At 49.2% G+C, this 18,272-nt stretch overlaps 1 protein-coding gene across 2 annotated transcripts in view; it reads right to left on the bottom strand.

Annotated features, from left to right (window-relative positions):
* Odf3l2 (outer dense fiber of sperm tails 3 like 2) overlaps positions 1-2,009 on the bottom strand; it is a 6,420-nt gene extending 4,411 nt beyond the window's left edge. Inside the window, exons 1-2 of one of the 2 annotated variants that reach the window (XM_031349687.1) lie at positions 1,768-2,009; positions 804-911 (exon numbers count right to left, since the gene is read on the bottom strand). In XM_031349687.1, coding sequence (XP_031205547.1) covers positions 804-911; positions 1,768-1,894 — 235 coding nt within the window. In that variant the 5' untranslated portion in view covers positions 1,895-2,009. The remainder of the gene's footprint in view (positions 1-803; positions 912-1,767) is intronic. The other variant, XM_031349688.1, reaches the window with a different exon arrangement.
* Between the last annotated feature and the right edge of the window lie 16,263 nt (positions 2,010-18,272).

Raw genomic sequence — 18,272 nt, 5'->3', positions numbered from 1 at the left:
CTCAGAAATCTGCCTGCCTCTGCCTCCCAAGTGCTAGGATTAAAGGTGTGCACCACCACCGCCCGGCTAATAAATCTTTTTTTAAAAAAAGAGCTAAACCATCTACCCACCAGAATCTTACTTGCCTTACTGAGCCCAGATCCCACTGCTTACCTGACCCAGCTTGGTTAGAGGCTCAGTAGATCCTCCAGCCTCTGTCTCATGGCCTCTCAGTGTCTGCAGCAGCCTCCATCCAGCCCAATGGGGCCTCAGAGCAGCTTTAGGACCAAGTGCTGAGATGTTGGCTGGTCTGTTCAGCCAGCATCCCTGAGAACTCAAAGCTGGCTGTGGGGCTTAGGTGTCACACACTGTAGAATGTCAGGGGACAGGAGGAGGCCCCAGGGCCTGCTTACCAGCACCTCTGCTTGCCACTGAAGACCACCCTACACTCAGGATAAAAAGCGTGCTCCATGCATTTTATTCAATACTTTTGGATAGCAAACAGGACTATGGCTTTCTTCTTCTTTTAAATAATCCAAGGCTTTACACATTGTAGAGAAGTGCTCTACCCACTGAGGTGCATCCTGCACCCTAGCCATCCAATACTAGTTGACACATCCTGGTATCTGGCCGGATGTAGTAATATACATTTGTGGCCCCAGAATTTGGGGGGTAGTGGCAGGAAGATCAGGAGTTCAAAGTCAGCCTGAGCTGCATGAGAAGGCAACAACTTGCCAGATGTGGCCCCGCCTACCCTGCCTTGCTCATCCTAAGAGACTCTGGAGGCTTGGGGAGGTACCCTGTACCCCCCAGCTTGGTCTTACCTTCACTGGGCCTCCGAGTGAGTGAGTAGGCAGGACTGGCTGCCTTGGTACAATCATGATTGACATAGCCAACGGTGGACGGAAGAACATACAAGTCAGGTCCGGAGCCTGAGACCCAAAGACCAGATCAGGGGTAGTGCTTGAAACCCAGAGGGGCTAGGTAGAGTCCCACCCTGGATCCCAGCCACCTCCACGTCTGATTAGAGAAAATGTCCTGGAAGACTTGGTGACATCCGCATTGTGAGCTAGTCATGACTCACTTGGTCTGTGGAGACTTGGAAAACAGAGAGCCAGGAAGACAGGCTAACACAGAATGGAAAGAGGCTGGGAGCAAGGACCATCACTGGTGAGGAAACTGAGACCGGGAACAGAGAAGCTATCATGAGCAGAAAACAAGCCAGAACAGAGAGGCGAGCAAGAGAGATCAGGGCCAGAGTATAGAGACCACTGCAGCTAGAGAAACTTAAGCCAAAACACAGACACCATTGAGGGAGGGAAACACGCCAGAGCAGAGAGATCACAGGTTGTGTGGGTGAATGGGGAAAGTGATCCCAGGACGGAGAGAGGTTGTTCTAGAGGGGAAACTGAGGCCAGTCACAGAGAAACACCACCTCAAAGATGGGGAGATGGAACCTGGTATAGATCTGACCCCACTGTCCATTGTAGGATGGAAAACTGAGGCTGCAGTCTGCACAAATGCCCCTACCCCCACCCTGAGCACCCAGCCTCAGCCCTTTCACACACTCCATAGTTCTGCAGTCCCTCGCATGCATCCTCCCTCTAACTTCCTCCCACAGATTCTGCTATACTGTGTTCAACCTGTCCCTCTACAGTGCCAGTGTGCAGGGCCAACAGATCCCACAGGGGACATATGGGCCTGCCTGCAGGTACTGCCTCTACTGAACATCCCAAGAGCCCCAGTAGGGAGACAGGAGGAGCCCTCCGGGAAGAGGCCAGCACAAACCATTCTCCAAGGTAGCCACTCCACACGACTTCCTCAGCCCAGTCTCCGGAATGTGTCCATCAGCCACCCGCCGGGGCAGGGGCACTGTAGCCAGCCTAGCCGCTGGGTCACAGCTGAGGGTCCCCATGGTGAGCAGGGCCTCGTGTGGGCTCCTGCGTCTTGCTACTCTAGTGCCACAAGCCAGGCACTGTCCCCAATCCTCACAGCTCAGCCGGTGTTGGCAGAAGCCTGGCCTTACCACACCCTTCCCACCACACAGACGGCCCCTTGTCCCTAAGCAAGGATCTCAGGGCCTGGCCAGAGCCAGGCTGGTCGGCCGGACGCTGGCCTGGAAGTGGAGCTGAGATCAAGTGTCAGCCAGGTGGCTGGATGATCCAGGAAAGACTCCAGTGTCAGCCGAACAGGTCCCCAGGGAGTCGGCTGAGCTGGGCCACGGGGCCAGAGCAGGCCCTAGGGATCCAGGACTGCAAACAGGACACTGTGAAGGAACATGGATGAGGGGAGCAAAACCTCATTTCCACAGAGCCCAGGGTTGTGGACAGCATGTCCCCCACTCAGGCAGGTGCTCGTTGGTACCAGCTTTCCTTCATCAGCAGACATATACTAAACACCTGATGTATCCCAGACTCTGTTCAGAGTGGTGTGAATAGAACAGGACCAGACTCATAAAGGGCAGGTGTTCTTGGGGTGGGGGGGGTAGGGGAGAAGCTAAACCATAAATTTAATAGATAGTTCTGGTATGAACCAGCCTGAGAAGGATGACCGTGTCAGGGTAAGAGACCAGCTCTGCAAAGGTCCTGAAGCAGAGCCGAGGACAGAGCAGGCCAGGGCAATCCTGTTTTCACCTTTGCCGAAGGCTACCACCTTGTTCCACCAGAGTCCTGGGAAGATTGGCCGAATGAAACTCGGAAAATTCTTCCAGTCTTCGCTTCTGGGTTTTTGTTTTTGTTTTTTTAATGTAGTGACTCGGGTTGTTTTGTGTCTTTCTGTTTTGTTTGAGACAAGAACTCACAATGGAACCCAGGTTGATCTTGAACTCCTGATCCTCCTGCATTCCCTGTGCTAGGATTGCATTCAGGAGGTGACTAAGAGCTACCTCCTTCTTTGGTCACCCACAAAGGATGCTCACATGATTAAGATTCTCAGAGTCCCTCAGAAACATACCAAAAGGCCCAAGCCCTGGCCACTCCAACAAATTTCACATCAGCCATTTTGGATTCTAGCCCCTGGCTCCCGTGGGTCCCTAAAGCTGGGATCCAGGAGTCTCAGAGGGGCCCACAAGCCCAACATGCATGTCCTTGTCCTCTAGACTTATTCCATTCAGCTCTACCCTGTTCACATGGGATTAGATGGCTGGTCCTAGACTCCCCCCCCCCCACACACACACACCAATACCAGACGCTTCAACTCCAGGTCCTCCCACCATTAAGGATTCCTTAGTTACACAACCAGTTTAAGTGGCTAACAGCTCACTCCTCAGTTACCTGAACCCTCAGCCCACCAGCTCCCATCATGCAATACTCTACTCTAGACCACAGCAGTCTGGGCAGCAAGGAGTAAGGACCTGTGTCCTGTACTATGACCGAAACCTAGGCAAATACACTCGTGTCTTCCTACAAGGTCAGAAGTTACCAGGTAGCAATGAATTCACAGTGTCCAATGATTTCACTGACGGCAACTTGTGATATAATCTGCCAACCTCAGAAGCCTGACATTGACTTTCACATCACACAGCACGTAGTGAGTGCACCTATACATACAACCACCTGTGCTATAGAGGATCTACAGAACAGATATAAGTTAAAGAGACTGCCACACAGTTCAAGAGGTTTGGGGAGCTGAGAAAGGGTCTGCACTGGGGAGATGAAGAACCAAAAAGGGCCAGTTTGGGGCTGCTGGGGTCAGGGTTGGACCAGGGTGAAGCTGCTGTCTTCTGGCACAAGGTGAGAAACTGATGAAGTGGAAACTTCTGGTTTCTTTAGAAAGTCAGTTGTTGTACCAGATAGTGTTTTGTTGGGGCAAACCCGTGAAGGACTGTTTTCCTGAAGCGGTCACAGGTGAAAGGATGTTCTGCTAAAGCAAGCACATGAAAGGATACATGATAAAGGATCCTTTGCTAATGACACACATGTATTGGGTCACCTTACATTGCGTAGCTGAGCTCCATTTGTCGTGACTCTATAGAGACACCACCTCTAGAAGGTGGTGAGCTAGAAGGGAGGTTAAAGCATTTAAGAACTGTTATTAAAAATAGGGTTGAGCTGGGTGGTGGTGGCGCACGCCTTTAATCTCAGCACTTGGGAGGCAGAGGCAGGCAGATTTCTGAGTTCGAGGCCAGCCTGGTATACAGAGTGAGTTCCAGGACAGCCAGAGCTATACAGAGAAACCCTGTCTTGAAAAAAACAAAAAAATAAAATAAAAAAAAAAATAGGGTTGAGAAAAAATTTAAGCTACAGACCAAGCTGGGTCTGAAATTAGGAAATGAAGGTTCAAATCCTGGACCACAGGGACAAACAAGTGGCAGCCAATCTAATAGGCAGTGTCAGAGAGGGAAAAGGAACTGAGCCCATGCCAGGGATAGTTAGGGAGTCCACAGCTTGTTGCTTCTTGACACACACACCAGGCATCCAGTGATGAGTTGGAGTGGGTCATGATCCCACAGTGTCCATCAGTTTGTGGGATTTTTATGGGATCCTTGGTCACATGTGTCTGGCACATTCTCAGTCCAGTTTTATCTGGTGTGACTTTGATATGTGTACTGGCTGATTTTGTGTGTCAACTTGACACAGGCTGGAGTTATCACAGAGAAGGGGGCTTCAGTTGGGGAAATGCCTCCATGAGATCCAGCTGTGGAGCATTTTCTCAATTAGTGATCAAGGGGGTAGGGCCCCTTGTGGGTGGTGCCATCCTCGGGCTGCAAGTCTTGGGTTCTATAAGAGAGCAGGCTGAGCAAGCCAGGGGAAGCAAGCCAGTAAGAAACATCTCTCCATGGCCTCTGCGTCAGCTCCTGCTTCCTGACCTGCTTGAGTTCCAGTCCTGACTTCCTCTGGTGATCAACAGCAATATGGAAGTAAGCTGAATAAACCCTTTCCTCCCCAACTTGCTTCTTGGTCATGATGTTTGTGCAGGAATGCAAACCCTGACTAAGACAATATGTCCATGTGCGCCCCCACAGCCTCGATTCACCTCCATAAACACACACAGAGTGGCTCCCTTTCAAGTACCAGAAATATGTCATGCCAACCATGCATCACCCGCATAGATGATGCAGCTTCTGGGTCCACCCAGGGGCTGTGGTCATTCTTCTCCCTAAGAACAAAGTCAAAGGCTAGATGAAGGCAGAGTCACCTAGAACGACGCACGGTCCTGAAGTCTGTAATTTATGCAGGTAGCCTTATCTGTTCCTGTTCTAGCTCCAAAATAATTGACACAGAGACCTGGGTTTTGTTTTTTGTTTTGTTTTGTTTTGTTTTGTTTTGTAAGATTTATTTATTAAGGCTAGAGCGATGGCTCAGAGGTTAGGAGCACTGACTCCCAGAGTTCATTAGTTCAAATCCCAGCAACCACATGGTGGCTCACAACCATCTGTAATGAGGTCTAATGCCCTCTTCTGGTATGTCTGAAGACAGCTACAGTGTACTTAAATAGATAATAAATAAATAGGCCAGAGCAGGCAGGGCCAGATTGGGCCAAAAAAAAAAAAAAAATGAGGCCGGGCAGTGGTGACAAACGCCTTTAATCCCAGCACTTGGGAGGCAGAGGCAGGTGGATTTCTGAATTCGAGGCCAGCCTGGTCTACAGAGTGAGTTCCAGGACAGCCATGACTACACAGAGAAACCCTGTCTCGAAAAACAAAAACAAAAACAAAAACAAAATAAAAAAGGAAAGGAAAGAAAGAAAGAAAGAAAGAAAAATATTTATTATGTATACAGTATTCTGCCTGAATATATGCCTGCCCAGCCAGAAAAGAGCACCAGACTTTATTATAGATAGTTGTGAGTTGCCATGTGGTTGCTGGGAATTGAACTCGGGACCTTTGGAAATGCAGCCAATGCTGTTAACCTCTAAGCCATCTCTCCAGCCCAAGACCTCTATTTTTATTAATAAGCTGTGTGCCTAAACTGAGCAAGTTTTGAGCTATTCTAACCCTCTAAGGCAGCTAATACCCAGATAAACACCCCGTTACCATTACTTGCCATCTGGCCTTGCCCTGGCTTACTCTACCCATGGGTGTCCTTATGGGTGCTCCTTCATCGTGACCTCATGGAGAACCCCTTGGCAACCAGCTCATCACTACTCCTGGACCCTTTTCATGGCCATCTCTTCTCTTTCTCATGATCCTCTTTTCTCTACTTTCTTCCTCTCTACCTGGGACACCTGGCTGGGATCAGAGTCCAGCCTTCCCATCCCCTCTGCCCAATCTTAGGCTGATCGGCTCTTTATTAACCAATCAGAGATCATTGGAAAGCACTCTTTACACAATATAGATACAGGAGATGCTTCAGTGATCTTGACAATGCTAATGTCCAGACTGAAACCAGATCTCTGGGCACAGAAATCAGCAACTGAGCTGGACATGGACATGGTGGTGCAACTTTAATCCCAGCCCTCAGGAGAAGAGGCAGTCGGATCCCTGAGTTCAAGGCCAGCCTGGTCTACAAAGAAAGGCCAGGACAGTCAGGAGGGCTGGTTACACTGAGAAATTCTGTCTGAGAGAGAGAGAGAGAGAGAGAGAGAGAGAGAGAGAGAATTCAGCATCTAAAAATACAGCCTGGACATCCACCACTATCCTCTATCCATTCCACCTTCCTACAACCAAAGCCCTACATTGGCCAAAACCAGTAAAAAAAAAAAAAAAAGCAGGAAGATACAACCCTTGACATCAGCCATAGGCCCAGAGCCAGGCAGAGAGAGGGGGCCAGGCCTAAGAAGTTCTCTCAAACCCATCCAAGTCCATTTCCTGGGCTCAGGCCACCAGACAGCCTGTGAAAGCTTTGAGGGCTGGTGGATTCCGGAGCCCACGGCACAGAACTCACTAGTACCCTCTGGTGGATGAAATGAGAACAGGCTCTAGCAAGTCTGCAGGTCTGTGAAGAGATGCTAGGAGGAAGGAAAGATGATAACAGGAGATGAAAACAGCTAAAATCAGATAAGAAGGGCCGGGAGGTAGTGGCGCACGCCTTTAATCCCAGCACTTGGGAGGCAGATTTCTGAGTTCGAGGCCAGCCTGGTCTACAGAGTGAGTTCCAGGACAACCAGGGCTACACAGAGAAACCCTGTCTTGAAACCCCCCCCAAAAAAAATCAGATAAGAAGGGACAGATAAGTAGAGGATGGTGAGGGATGGTGGGGATGGTGGGGGATGGTGGGGGATAGTTGGCAGATGTTATGAAGAGGTGGGAGATCATGGGAGTATGGTGGCCACTCAGAGCACTATTGATGGACTTTGTGCTTGATGACATCCTCATAGCTTCCCTTTCTCTCTGGCTCTTACAGGCTTTACCCATCTTGTTGAGTCCCTTATACATGTCACTCCTCAGAGACCTTTCCTTAAGCTATATTTCTGCCATAACAGCTGTGACAATTCATTTAATGGTGTCAGGTGGGATAGGCCGGCTCTCCCTTGAGACTCTGTAGACAGTCCATGTCTCAGCTACCTGAGGTTGAGATGCCTCTCATCCCTGAGCCTGAGGCAGTGTCCTCTCAGAACCAGAATCTATCTGACTCATCTTCCTTCCTCAAGACAGTGGTGGGGGTCTCAGGTCAAAGACTTCAAGGAAGCGGGAACCCTTGGAGCATCTAGTTCTGTGCAGCCTGGTGGGGAGTGGTATATTGTTGGAGGTCGTTTCCAGTGCTTGGATTCTATCAGGAATCTACATGTCCAAATGCTAAAGGTCCTTGTCCCCAATTGGGTTTTGATCGATTAGTAAAGATGCCAGCAGCTAATGACTGGTCAAAGGGAGATGGGCAGGACTCTTAGAGTTGCTCAGGCTAGGATGCAGTGGGCAGGAGAAAGGAATCATGAAGCAGTGGGAGATGGATGGATGGATATGGTTACTGCAGGAGAGTAAAGCCAACCAGCCATGTGACAATTCGGGTGGGTGGTCACTGTCCACTGCCCCAGTTGGGCCTGAGGTAGCAGGGGAAGGTTTCAGAGTGCCCAACCTTTGAAGTAGCCAAGACATTTTAAAATTAACAGGCGTGTGTGTGTGTGTGTGTGTGTGTGTGTGTGTGTGTGTGTGTTCCATTCTCAAATCCAGATAACTCCTGTGCAAGTGCTCATGTACAACCCACCAGGAGGTAATGTGTCCTAGTTAGGGTTTCTACTACTGTGATAAAACACCATGACTAAAAGTAGCTTAGGGAAGTGTGTTGGTCTGAATGAGAATGCCCCCCATAGATTTGAATATTCAAATGCTTTGTGCCTAGTTGATGGAACTGTTTGGGAATGATTAAGAGGTGTGGCCTTGTTGGAGGAAGTGTGTCACTGGGGGTGGGCCTGGAGGTTTAAAAAGTCCAGATCCAGTCTCTGTCTCCAACTTGTGGATCAGGGATAGGCTCTCAGCTACTTCTCCAGTACCATGCCCGCCTCCCTGATGCCAAGCTCCCTGCCATGATAGTCATGGGCACATGACACTGTGAGCAAGCCCCCAATTAGTGCTTTCTTTTGTAAGTAGCTTTGGCCATGTTGTCTGTTCCCAGCAACAGAACAGTAATCTAAGATAGAAGTTGGTACCAGAAGTGGGGTATTGCTGTGACAAGCCTGACCATGTTATTTGTTGGTAGAGTGTGAACTTTAGGACACTGAATAGTGTCCAGTTGAATGCTGTGAGTAGGACCCTGGATGACAGGAGTCCTAAGAGCACCATGGCCAAGGGAAGCCCAGCTCAGAGGGTCAGAAGAGAACAATGCCAGTGGCTAAGTCAACAGCCATTGTTTTGATATTCAGCAAAGAATGTGGCTGCTCTCTGGCCTTGTCCTAAAAACCTACCTGAGGCTAAATTAGTTTTGGATCAGTGTTGTTGGCAGAGGAGAATTCAAGACAGCCTGGTATTGACTGGGATATGTGGGCTTTAGTAATCACTCTTAAGAGATCTACAATGAAAAGGAACATCAGAAAATGTAATGTTGGAGGCAAGCCTGCTACATAGAATAAATGGAGTGGTACCCTCGGGGCAAGACCCCACCCAGCTAATCCTGCAACCTGTGTAAAAAAATATTATGCAAATGTAATTCAAGGAGGTGGGCTGGTTTAGCCGAATTGAAGTGGAAACTTCTGGTTTCTTTGGAAAATCAGTTGTGCCTCAGATAGTGTTTTGCTGGGGCAGACACATGAAGGAGTTTTCCTGAAGCAGACACAGGTGAAAGGATGTTCCGCTAAAGCAAGCACATGAAAGGACGAGTGATGAAGGATTCTTCGCTGACGACACACATGTATTAGTTTTCCTTACATGCGTTGTTAAGCTCCATTTGCTATGACTCCATAGAGAGAAAAGCACCACAAACTTCTGGTGGGCATAGTGGCGGCTTCTTGCTGCTTCTGCATGCACTGGTGGTTGGCAGAGTGATGTCAGCTGATACAGACTCACGTGGCTCAGTGTCTTCTGTTGTTTCTGTGCTCCTGCCCTGTGAGGACAACAGTTTACAGCCTGCTCTCCCGGATGCCTTGAGCTGTCCCTTACCTTCCTAGTACTGTTCATCTTGTCCTCTGTCCCAAAATCAGTCCCACTGCCAGGGACTCACGCAGTCGGGTAGTTGCCTTCTAGCCTTATCCCATGGGAACTCTAACAAAGGAGACCTGTCCTGCCCCAGATGAGCACCTGTTTCTTCCCTCCCAGAAAGAGCGGCCATTCATGCAGGTCAGAACTGGTTCTCGTGCTTTGCTGGGGGATCCGGCCTCAGGTTCAGAACACCCTGTTTTTGACAGAACAGGACACGAACCTTTTGAGAAATGAAAGGCTCACGTGCTAAGAACCTGTGGCATCTGAAGAGGGGTTCCAGAAGACTCAATTGTTTCCATAAAAATCTTTCCTTCCCTCTCTGGCAGCCCCTCCATTTTCCTGCTCTTCTAGAATACATCAGAAATCCAGCCAGCATAGCCTTGGTCCTAGACTTGCCTTCATCCTGGTATGCTCTTCGCCCCTCCCACAAGCCTCTACTTGTCTGTTCCCTTATGAAGAACTTTCCAGACCCCAGTCTACCTTACAGTTCCCCTCAGGCTGATTCACCCAAGCTGTAGCTTAAGAACCTAACCAATCACTTGCCAGTTCACAGCTCCTGTGTTCCAGGCTGGAATCAAGCTGTGGCTTACGCCTGGAGTGCCCCCAAAAGACCCCTGAGGTCTAGCAAGGGGAGGTGATGGACACTTTAAGGACTGGGCTTGGGCAGAGGTCCAAAGGTCACTGATATTGTGCCCTAAAATGGCTTGTGGGACTCATCTCTCCTCCTTGCTCTCTGTCCGTTTTTGGTCTTGTTTTGTTTTTAAGATAAGGTCTTATGCTTTTGCTTTGTTTTGTTTTGTTTGTTTGGGTTGGTTGCTTGCTTGGTTTTCAGGCGAAGGCAGTTTGCAACAGGGCTTCTTTGTCCTAGAACTCATTTTTGTAGACCAAGCTGGACTCAAACTCAGAGCCCATATTCTCCTTCCTCTGCCTCCCAAGTGCCGAGATCAAAGTCATGTGCCTCCTTGTCCTGATGACAGTGTCTTATGATTAAGCCCAGGTTAGGCTCAACTTCAATTCTCCTGCCTCAACCTGCTGAGCACTGGAATGATGGCTGAGCACTGGGATGACAGCTGAGCGCCAGGATGACGGTGCTTACCACTATTCCCAGCTCTCACTCTCTTTTGTTTCTCGGCTAAGAGATGAGTAGGATGCTCCCCTACACACATCCTGCTTCACTTCAAACTCATTGATCATGATCTGAACTCCCAAAGCTGTGAGTCAAAATAAGCCACTTCCCAGGTGTTACAGTTATAGAAAATGGACTTGTCCGGGCTCAGACTCCTCTCCCTAGAACCGAAGCACCAAGACAAAGGGTTCAACTCAGGGATAGAGCCGCTGTCTAGAATCCTCCAATGAGGAGCTGGGCGCATGGCTCAGGGGTGGAGCCCCACCTAGAATCCCCCCAGTGAAAGGCACCGGCACGGTCAGGAGTGGAGTCCCTGTAAGAATCCCCCAGTGAGAGTTGGGGTGGTGAAGGATAGTAGAGAGTTTCAATTAACCCCCAGAGCCCTCTCTGCCACACACAGAATCAAAGTTCCGTGGGCCAGGAGTCTATTTAGTACTTGCAACAACACGATATAGTATCGCTCGGGAAATACACATTTAGTTACTGATGGTTTCTTACCCTAGTAACTGCTCTCATTCTCCAGGACCTCAGGGCTCTGGCACAAATTATTGTATCAAACAGGATCCTGGCGTCCTGTACCATCATGTCTGTTTCCAGACACACTCGGCAAACCTTAAACAAAACATTGCCTTTGCATGTAGTGGTCTACACACGTACTGGAGGAATCAGGAGGTGAAGGAAGGAGAGCTGCGCTTGAGGACAGTCTGGGCTACAAAGTGAGTTCCTGGCCAGCCTGGGTTATAAAAATTCAATAAATGAAACATCAGATTTCCCCAGCATCTTCATCCCAAGCAACAAAATGAGGCACTTGACTCCATCCTGGCAACAAGACCTGCTGCTTAGCAACCTTGTTATCATAATCTCAGCCCCTAGTAACAGGATCATAACTTCAGTAACAGAACCCAGACACAAGGAAATTGAACCCATCTCCTAGCAACAGGACCCCAGACCTAGCAACATGCAGCCAGCCCCTAGCAACAAGACCTTAGGCCGAGCAGCAGGTCTCCACCCTCGACAACATGGTCCCTGCCCCCAGCAACAGGATCTCAAATCTTGGTAACATGGTCCCAGACCTTAGCAACAGAATTCTAGCCTAGCAACCCAGTCTCAGCCCCCAGCAACAGGATCCCAAATCTTGGTAACATGGTCCCAGACCTTAGCAACAGAATTCTAGCCTAGCAACCCAGTCTCAGCCCCTAGCAACAGGATCCTAGCCTAACAACATCATCCCTGCCCCTAACAACAGGATCCCATCCTAGCAACACAGTCCCAGCCAATGGTGCCAACAGAGCCAAATCCTACGGTGATAACACATACGCCTGTACAGGGAGACCATGAGTGCATCCCTGGTCTCTAGGGCCTCCATCCAGGCACTGGCCAAAGCCCCCTAAGCGAGATTTGTGATTGACAGGGAAATGAGAGCCACACTTCCCTCAGCTCCAAAGCCCACTATAGCCCAAGTATCCTCATGTGAGAGTGCTAAGGACTGTACACTCAGGTGCCTGGCTTCCATAGCTTGGTGGGCTACAGACATAGCCTGCTGCATGATGAGGGTTAAACTAAGAGAGTGACATAGATAGGACTCCTGAGAACTGTGGGCTTAGCTGAGAGCAGAAGGAAGGGCTAAGCTCCTATGGGTGGGGCTAAGCATGGAGATGTGGAAGGGAGGGTGCTGAGCCCCTAGGTGTGTCCTTGATGCATGGGGAGGGCTAGAGAAAGGCAATCTCTGAGGGAAGGATGTGGAGTCTGTAAGTGTGGCCTTGGATAGGTAGATAAAAAGCCAAGGGAAAGGCCAAATGCTGGTGGGTAGGGTAAAGTGGAAACTTGGAGTTCTTTGGAAAGTTTGTTATGTCAAATGTTGTTTTGCTGGGGCACACAGGTGAAAGAATGTCTTGCTAAAGCAGGCATGTGAAAGACTGTTTCCTGAAGCAGACCCAGGAGAAAGGATGTTTGATATGACAAACATGTGGAAAGACCTGTGATGAAAGAGTATAAATATGACCCCACAGAGCCGTGGTTTGGTTTCCTCCGCTCACTATTCTTTGCTAAAGACAAGTACGTATTGGTTCACCTTACATGGCACTGTTGAGCTGAACTTGTGGTAACACTGCAATGAGAGAAACTTGCCCAAGAACTGCTTGTGAGGTTCCTGTGGCAGCTTGCCGAGTCCACAGCCTCACCTCAGGCCAGCTGGTGAGCTTTAAGCTTTCTCCAGGACGGAACTACAGCTGCCTGGTGTCGGCCTGCCTGGAGGACTGGTCTGCGGCTGCTCAATCGTACTTGGTGTTTGCTGTGGGACTGAACTGCTGCCAAGAAGATGGAGCTCGCCCCCAAAGAACAGTTTCTGAACAGCCCACTTCCCCCATCCTAGTAACTTTTCCCTTCCACTACCTCTGCTGGATGGTGGCATAGAGAGGTTGAACCCTTATTAAAAGTAGGTTGCAAAAAATGCCTACAGTGGGTCACAGAAGAGAGGGAGGGCTCAGAGTGGGTGGCCAGGTGTGGCTGGAAACCAGAATCTACTCCTCCTCTGTAGGGTTAAGGCTGGACTAAAGTTAGTGTGGGTTGGAGCTGAGGTAGACGGTTAGGATTAGCATCAGGGTTAAATGCCTCATGGCCTCTGCTCTGTGTTCCCAGATCCTGATAACCCTTCTCATTCCTGTATATAACCATCAGCCATATGAGTTCTGAGAGGTCTCTGAAGTGGAAATTGTAACTTTAATTTTTTTCAAAACCTATTTTTAATGATGGCTCTTAAATGCTTTAACCTCCCTTGTAGCCCACCACCCACCAGAGGTAGTGGGAAAGAAAGGATACGAGGGAAGTGGACCTGTTTAGAAAGGTTCTTTGGAGCTACTCCCATCTGTGTTGTGTGGAAATCAGCAGTCAGTTCGCAGGTCAGCAGGCAACAGCAGTTCAATCTACTCACAAGCACCTCAGTTACACCAGCAGTCCAGTTCAGTAGAGTCAGGTTAGCAAGTGCAGTGACACAGCCTAGCAGAGACAGCCAGGCCTTGGCCTCAGCTCCAGTCAGCAGGAGGGACCTGGAGGAACACCAGAAGAAGTTCTCAGCTGTGCCTCTCTCAGGGAAGCAAAGATCAGTGAAGACTCGAGACCCACAAGCATTGCACAACTAGCTGTACCAGCAAGCCAAACTCTGTCTCCATCACTCCATCCAGTCCTATTTATACCCTCATGTGTCCTCAGCATGTGCATCCAGTCATCCTGAGTTCACGGAGTCCTGATAAATGCAGCTCAGCTGCACAATGTAAGGCAGACCAATACATGTGTGTCTTTAGCAAAGAATCCTTCATTACGGGTCCTTTCACGTGCTTGTTTTAGCAGAACATCCTCTCTCCTGTGTCTGCTTCTGCTTCACGAGTCTGCCTTAGCCTGTCACACCTGTGACCACTTTAACAAAACCTTCTTCACATGTTTCCCCCAGCAAAACACCATCCAACTGACTTTCTAAAGAACCCTTAAGTTTCCACTTCAAGAAACTGCTGGTTTCTTTGGAAAGTCAATTATATCAAAGGATGTGGGCTGGAGAGATGGCTCAATGGTTAAGAGCACTGACTGCTCTTCCAGAGGTCCTGAGTTCAAATCCCAGCAACCACATGGTGGCTCACAGCCATCTGTAATGGGATCAGATGCCCTCTTCTGGTGTTTCTGAAGACAGCTACAGTGTACTTATATACATAAAATAAATAAAGAACTCTTTAAAAAAAAAAAAAAAGGATGTTTTCCTGAAGCAAACACAAATGTAAAGATGTTTTGCTAAAGCAAATGCATGGGAGACGTATGATGTTAAGAAGGATCCAACAGGCTGGGCAGTGGTGGCGCACACCTTTAACCCCAGCACTTGGGAGGCAGAAGCAGGCAGATTTCTGAGTTCAAGGCCAGCCTGGTCTACAGAGTGAGCTCCAGGACAGCCAAGGCTACACAGAGAAACCATGTCTTGAAAAACCAAAAGAAGAAGAAGGAGAAGAAGGATCCAACAGATGGTGGACAACACTGGATGGTATTGGTACACCCTGCCATTCCTTAATTGTCATCGTTTGTTATGATTTCATAGAAAGAAATGAACCAAAAAACTTCTGGTGGTGTTCTGGCAAATTCTTGCCGCTTCTGCAGAGTTGAGATTAGCTGACCAATGTCAGCTGATAGAGACTCACGTGGAGGAGAAATAATGTTTGGAGGGAGTATAAACAGGACTCAAAGGACAGTGGTAGGGGGCAGGAGAGGGGTGCATAGCTAGCTTTGGAGGCACAGCAGGGGACTTCTCCTGACACTCCTGCTGGTGCTGGTCCTGGTCCCTCCTGCTGACTCATGCTGATTCAGCAGAAGCCTGGCTGTTTCTGCTGGGACGTGCCTCCGCCTGCTGATTCCTGTGTGCTGTTCCGACTACTGAACCGGACTGCTAGTGTATGCGTGAAGTGTTTGTGAGCAGATTGAGCTGCCACTGATGATTCCTATGAACTAAACTGCTGATTTCCTGATGACACAGATTGGAGTTGCTCCAAAGAACAACTTCTAAATAGGTCCACTTCACCCGTATCCTAATAACTTTTCTTTTCTACTGCTGCTGGTGTGTGGTGGACTAGAAGAGAGGTTAAAGCATTTAAGAACCCATGTTAAAAGTAGGGTTTGGGGCTGGAGAGATGGCTCAGTGGTTAAGAGCACTGACTGCTCAATTCCCAGCAACCACATGGTGGCTCACAACCATCTGTAATGGGATCCGATGCCCTCTTCTGGTGTTTCTGAAGATAGCTACGGTGTACATAAAATAAATAAATAAATCTTTTAAAAAATTTTTTTAAAAAAAGTAGGGTTTGAAAGATCTAAGCCTACAGGTCCCCCCAACAGTACTGGACCAGCCAGGGCCACTGCTGGAGCGTGACCTCAAGTGAGGAGTCAGCATGTTGTCTGCTGGCTTAACAATCAATAGGAGGCCTGAGGTCAGGGCTCCAGGTTGTTCAATCAAGGTGGAGGACAGTTCTGGAATCCAGGCCCTGCTCATGGGCCCCAGTATAGCTGTGACCCCCCCCACCCCCACCCCCAGCCTGCCTGTTGCAGCTGGTCCCTCCCTCTCTTGAGAGCAGAGGCAGGAGCCACCAGTTATGACTGTAACATGGCACTATGGTCCTCCAGTGTGAGGAGCCACCAGAATTCCTCTAGGCTCCCGGTCTCCCTGTTCAGCTTTCTCCTCAGAGACCAAAGTCCCCACGTGGGATGCTTTTTCTGTCTTGGACATCCAGCTGCCATGAGAAGGGGTGAGGGGAATCTTGTACCTGCAGCCAGACCACCCTATCCCAGGCCAGCAGGTGTCACTATGAGCCTGACCAAGCATCTGTGACACCCTCTGCTGCCCAGCCCCAGCCCAGCAGGCATCCATGGAGTCCACAAAGCCAGAGAATTCCAGCCTCCTGGAGCCTCTGTGATTCCTGACACCTCCAAGTTCAGGCCATCCAGGGCCAGACGGATGACTTTCTCCTACCTATCCACCACAGAGAAGGCAGCATGGAGTTCCTCAGGCTGACAGGCCCTAAGACAGGCAGAGAAGACCTCTTTTCTCTTTCCAGTAATTTGTTTGTGTCTAATGTGCATCGATTGGTGTTTCACCTGCATGTATATCTGTGTGAGGGTGCTGGGTCCCCTGAGACAGGAGTTATAGATTGCAACTCAGTAACGCAGTTGTGAACTGCCGCGTAAGTGGGAGGAATTGAACCCAGGTCCTCTTGGAAGAACAACAGGCTTCTAACGGCTGAGCCAGCTCTGTGAGCCAGCCAGCCCGAGTAGGTCTCTTCATTGCTTGTAGTTTATTGGCATAGGGTCTCCTACCAGGCCCAGCACAACTTAAAGTGGGTGATTTCAGGAGCACAAAGGCCATGTGCCTCAGTGCCCTAGCATTCCCCTACCCTGAGTCATCAAACCTCCACAGGACCTATCGGCTCCCCTCCCAGTGATGCCTGAAAAGGCCATCCTCTGCTATATATGCAGCTGGGGCCATGGGTCCCTCCATGTGTACTCTTTGGTTAGTGGTTTAGTCCCTGGGAGCTTTGGTGGGGGTTAGGGAGGTGGGGAGGGTGGTTCTGGTTGGTTGATATTGTTGTTCTTCCTATGGGGTTGCAATCCCCTTCAGCTCTCCTCCTTTGGGGCCCTGTCCTCAGACCAATGATTGGCTGCAAACATCCGCATCTGTATTGGTCAGTCTCTGGCAGAGCTTCTCAGGGGACAGCTATACCAGGCTCCTGTCAGCAAGCACTTCTTGGCATCAGCAATAGTTTCTGGGTTTGGTGTATATAGATGGGATGGATCCCCAGGTGAGGCAGTCTCTGAATGACCTTCAGAGACCTTCCTTCAGTCTCCACACTTTGTCCCTGCACTTCCTGTGATCCCAGGTGTGTATCATTTACATTTATGCACAACATGCATGCAGTGCCCATGAAGGCCAGAAGGGGGCATCAGACCCCTTGCAACTGGAATTACAGATAGATGTATACCATCATGTGGGTGCTGGGAGCTTTAAATACTCTTTTTTTTTTCTTTTAGTTTTTCCAGACAGGGTTTCTCTGTATAGCCCTGGCTATCCTAGAACTCACTCTGTAGACCAGACTAGCCTCGAACTCAGAAATCCACCTGCCTCTGCCTCCCAAGTGCTGGGATTAAAGGCGTGCGCCACCACGGCCAGGCAGCTGTAAGAACTCTTAAAGGCTAAGCCCCTTTCTCTCCAGACCATATTTTTTTTGTTGTTGTTTTTTCACGAGAGAGAGGTTTGTTGTGGGGATAGGGAGCAAAAGAGGGTGATGAGATGAAGGGAGAAAAGAAAGCTTGGTTGTTTTTTTTTTAACATTTATTTATTTTTGGTTTTTCAGTCATGGCCCCTCTGTGTAGCCCTGGCTATCCTAGAGCTCACTACATAGACCAGGCTGGCCTTGAACTCACCTGCCTCTGCCTCTTGAATAATGGGATTAAAGATGTGCATCACTATATCCAACTTTTTTTTTAATTGTGTGTTTGTGTCTAGGCATTACGTTCCATTTAAATGCAAATTGACCTCACAGGCCAGAAGGTAGTTGGATTGTAAGAATTGAGCAAATAGGGAAACCTCATAAAAATACCAAGGAGCAAAGAAAGTCCATTTAGCCTAAAGACAGAGCTTCAGAAAGGTTTACAGAGCAAACACCCATCCCCAAGAAATGCCCAGTTCCAGGAAACATCCCCAGGAGGGTGGATCTCCCCCCAGCCCCTCCTACATGCAATCGGTATCACCCCCTCACCTGGGGCACAGAGGTCAATGGAAACAAAAGACAATGGGCTCCACCAATGAGAAATAACCAACTCATGCTGTAAACCTATGTACTGGGAAGGTATAAAGTGTGTGTGCTTTTGCTCTGAAAGCAGGACGACCCCAGTATACTGGCAATAATAAACCTCATGCAATTTGCAGCGATCTCCCTCCTGATTCTTCGCGAGTGGGGGACCCATGCCGAATACAACAGGATCTCCCTGGAACTGGGTTTACAGGCAGTTGTGAGCTACCAGATCTGCGTGATAGGGTTCAGGTGTAGCCCCCAGCGGCCAAGGGTTACTGGGTTCCTGAAAGCAATGATGGGGCTTAATGGGGTGACAGCGAGAGAAGAATGAGACTAAGACAAG

This window comes from Mastomys coucha, unplaced genomic scaffold (genome assembly GCF_008632895.1).
Source record: "Mastomys coucha isolate ucsf_1 unplaced genomic scaffold, UCSF_Mcou_1 pScaffold4, whole genome shotgun sequence".
Classification (NCBI taxonomy): Eukaryota; Metazoa; Chordata; class Mammalia; order Rodentia; family Muridae; genus Mastomys; species Mastomys coucha.
The sequence above is the reverse complement of the archived record's forward strand: the minus strand, read 5'-3'. Positions and strand labels throughout refer to the sequence as shown.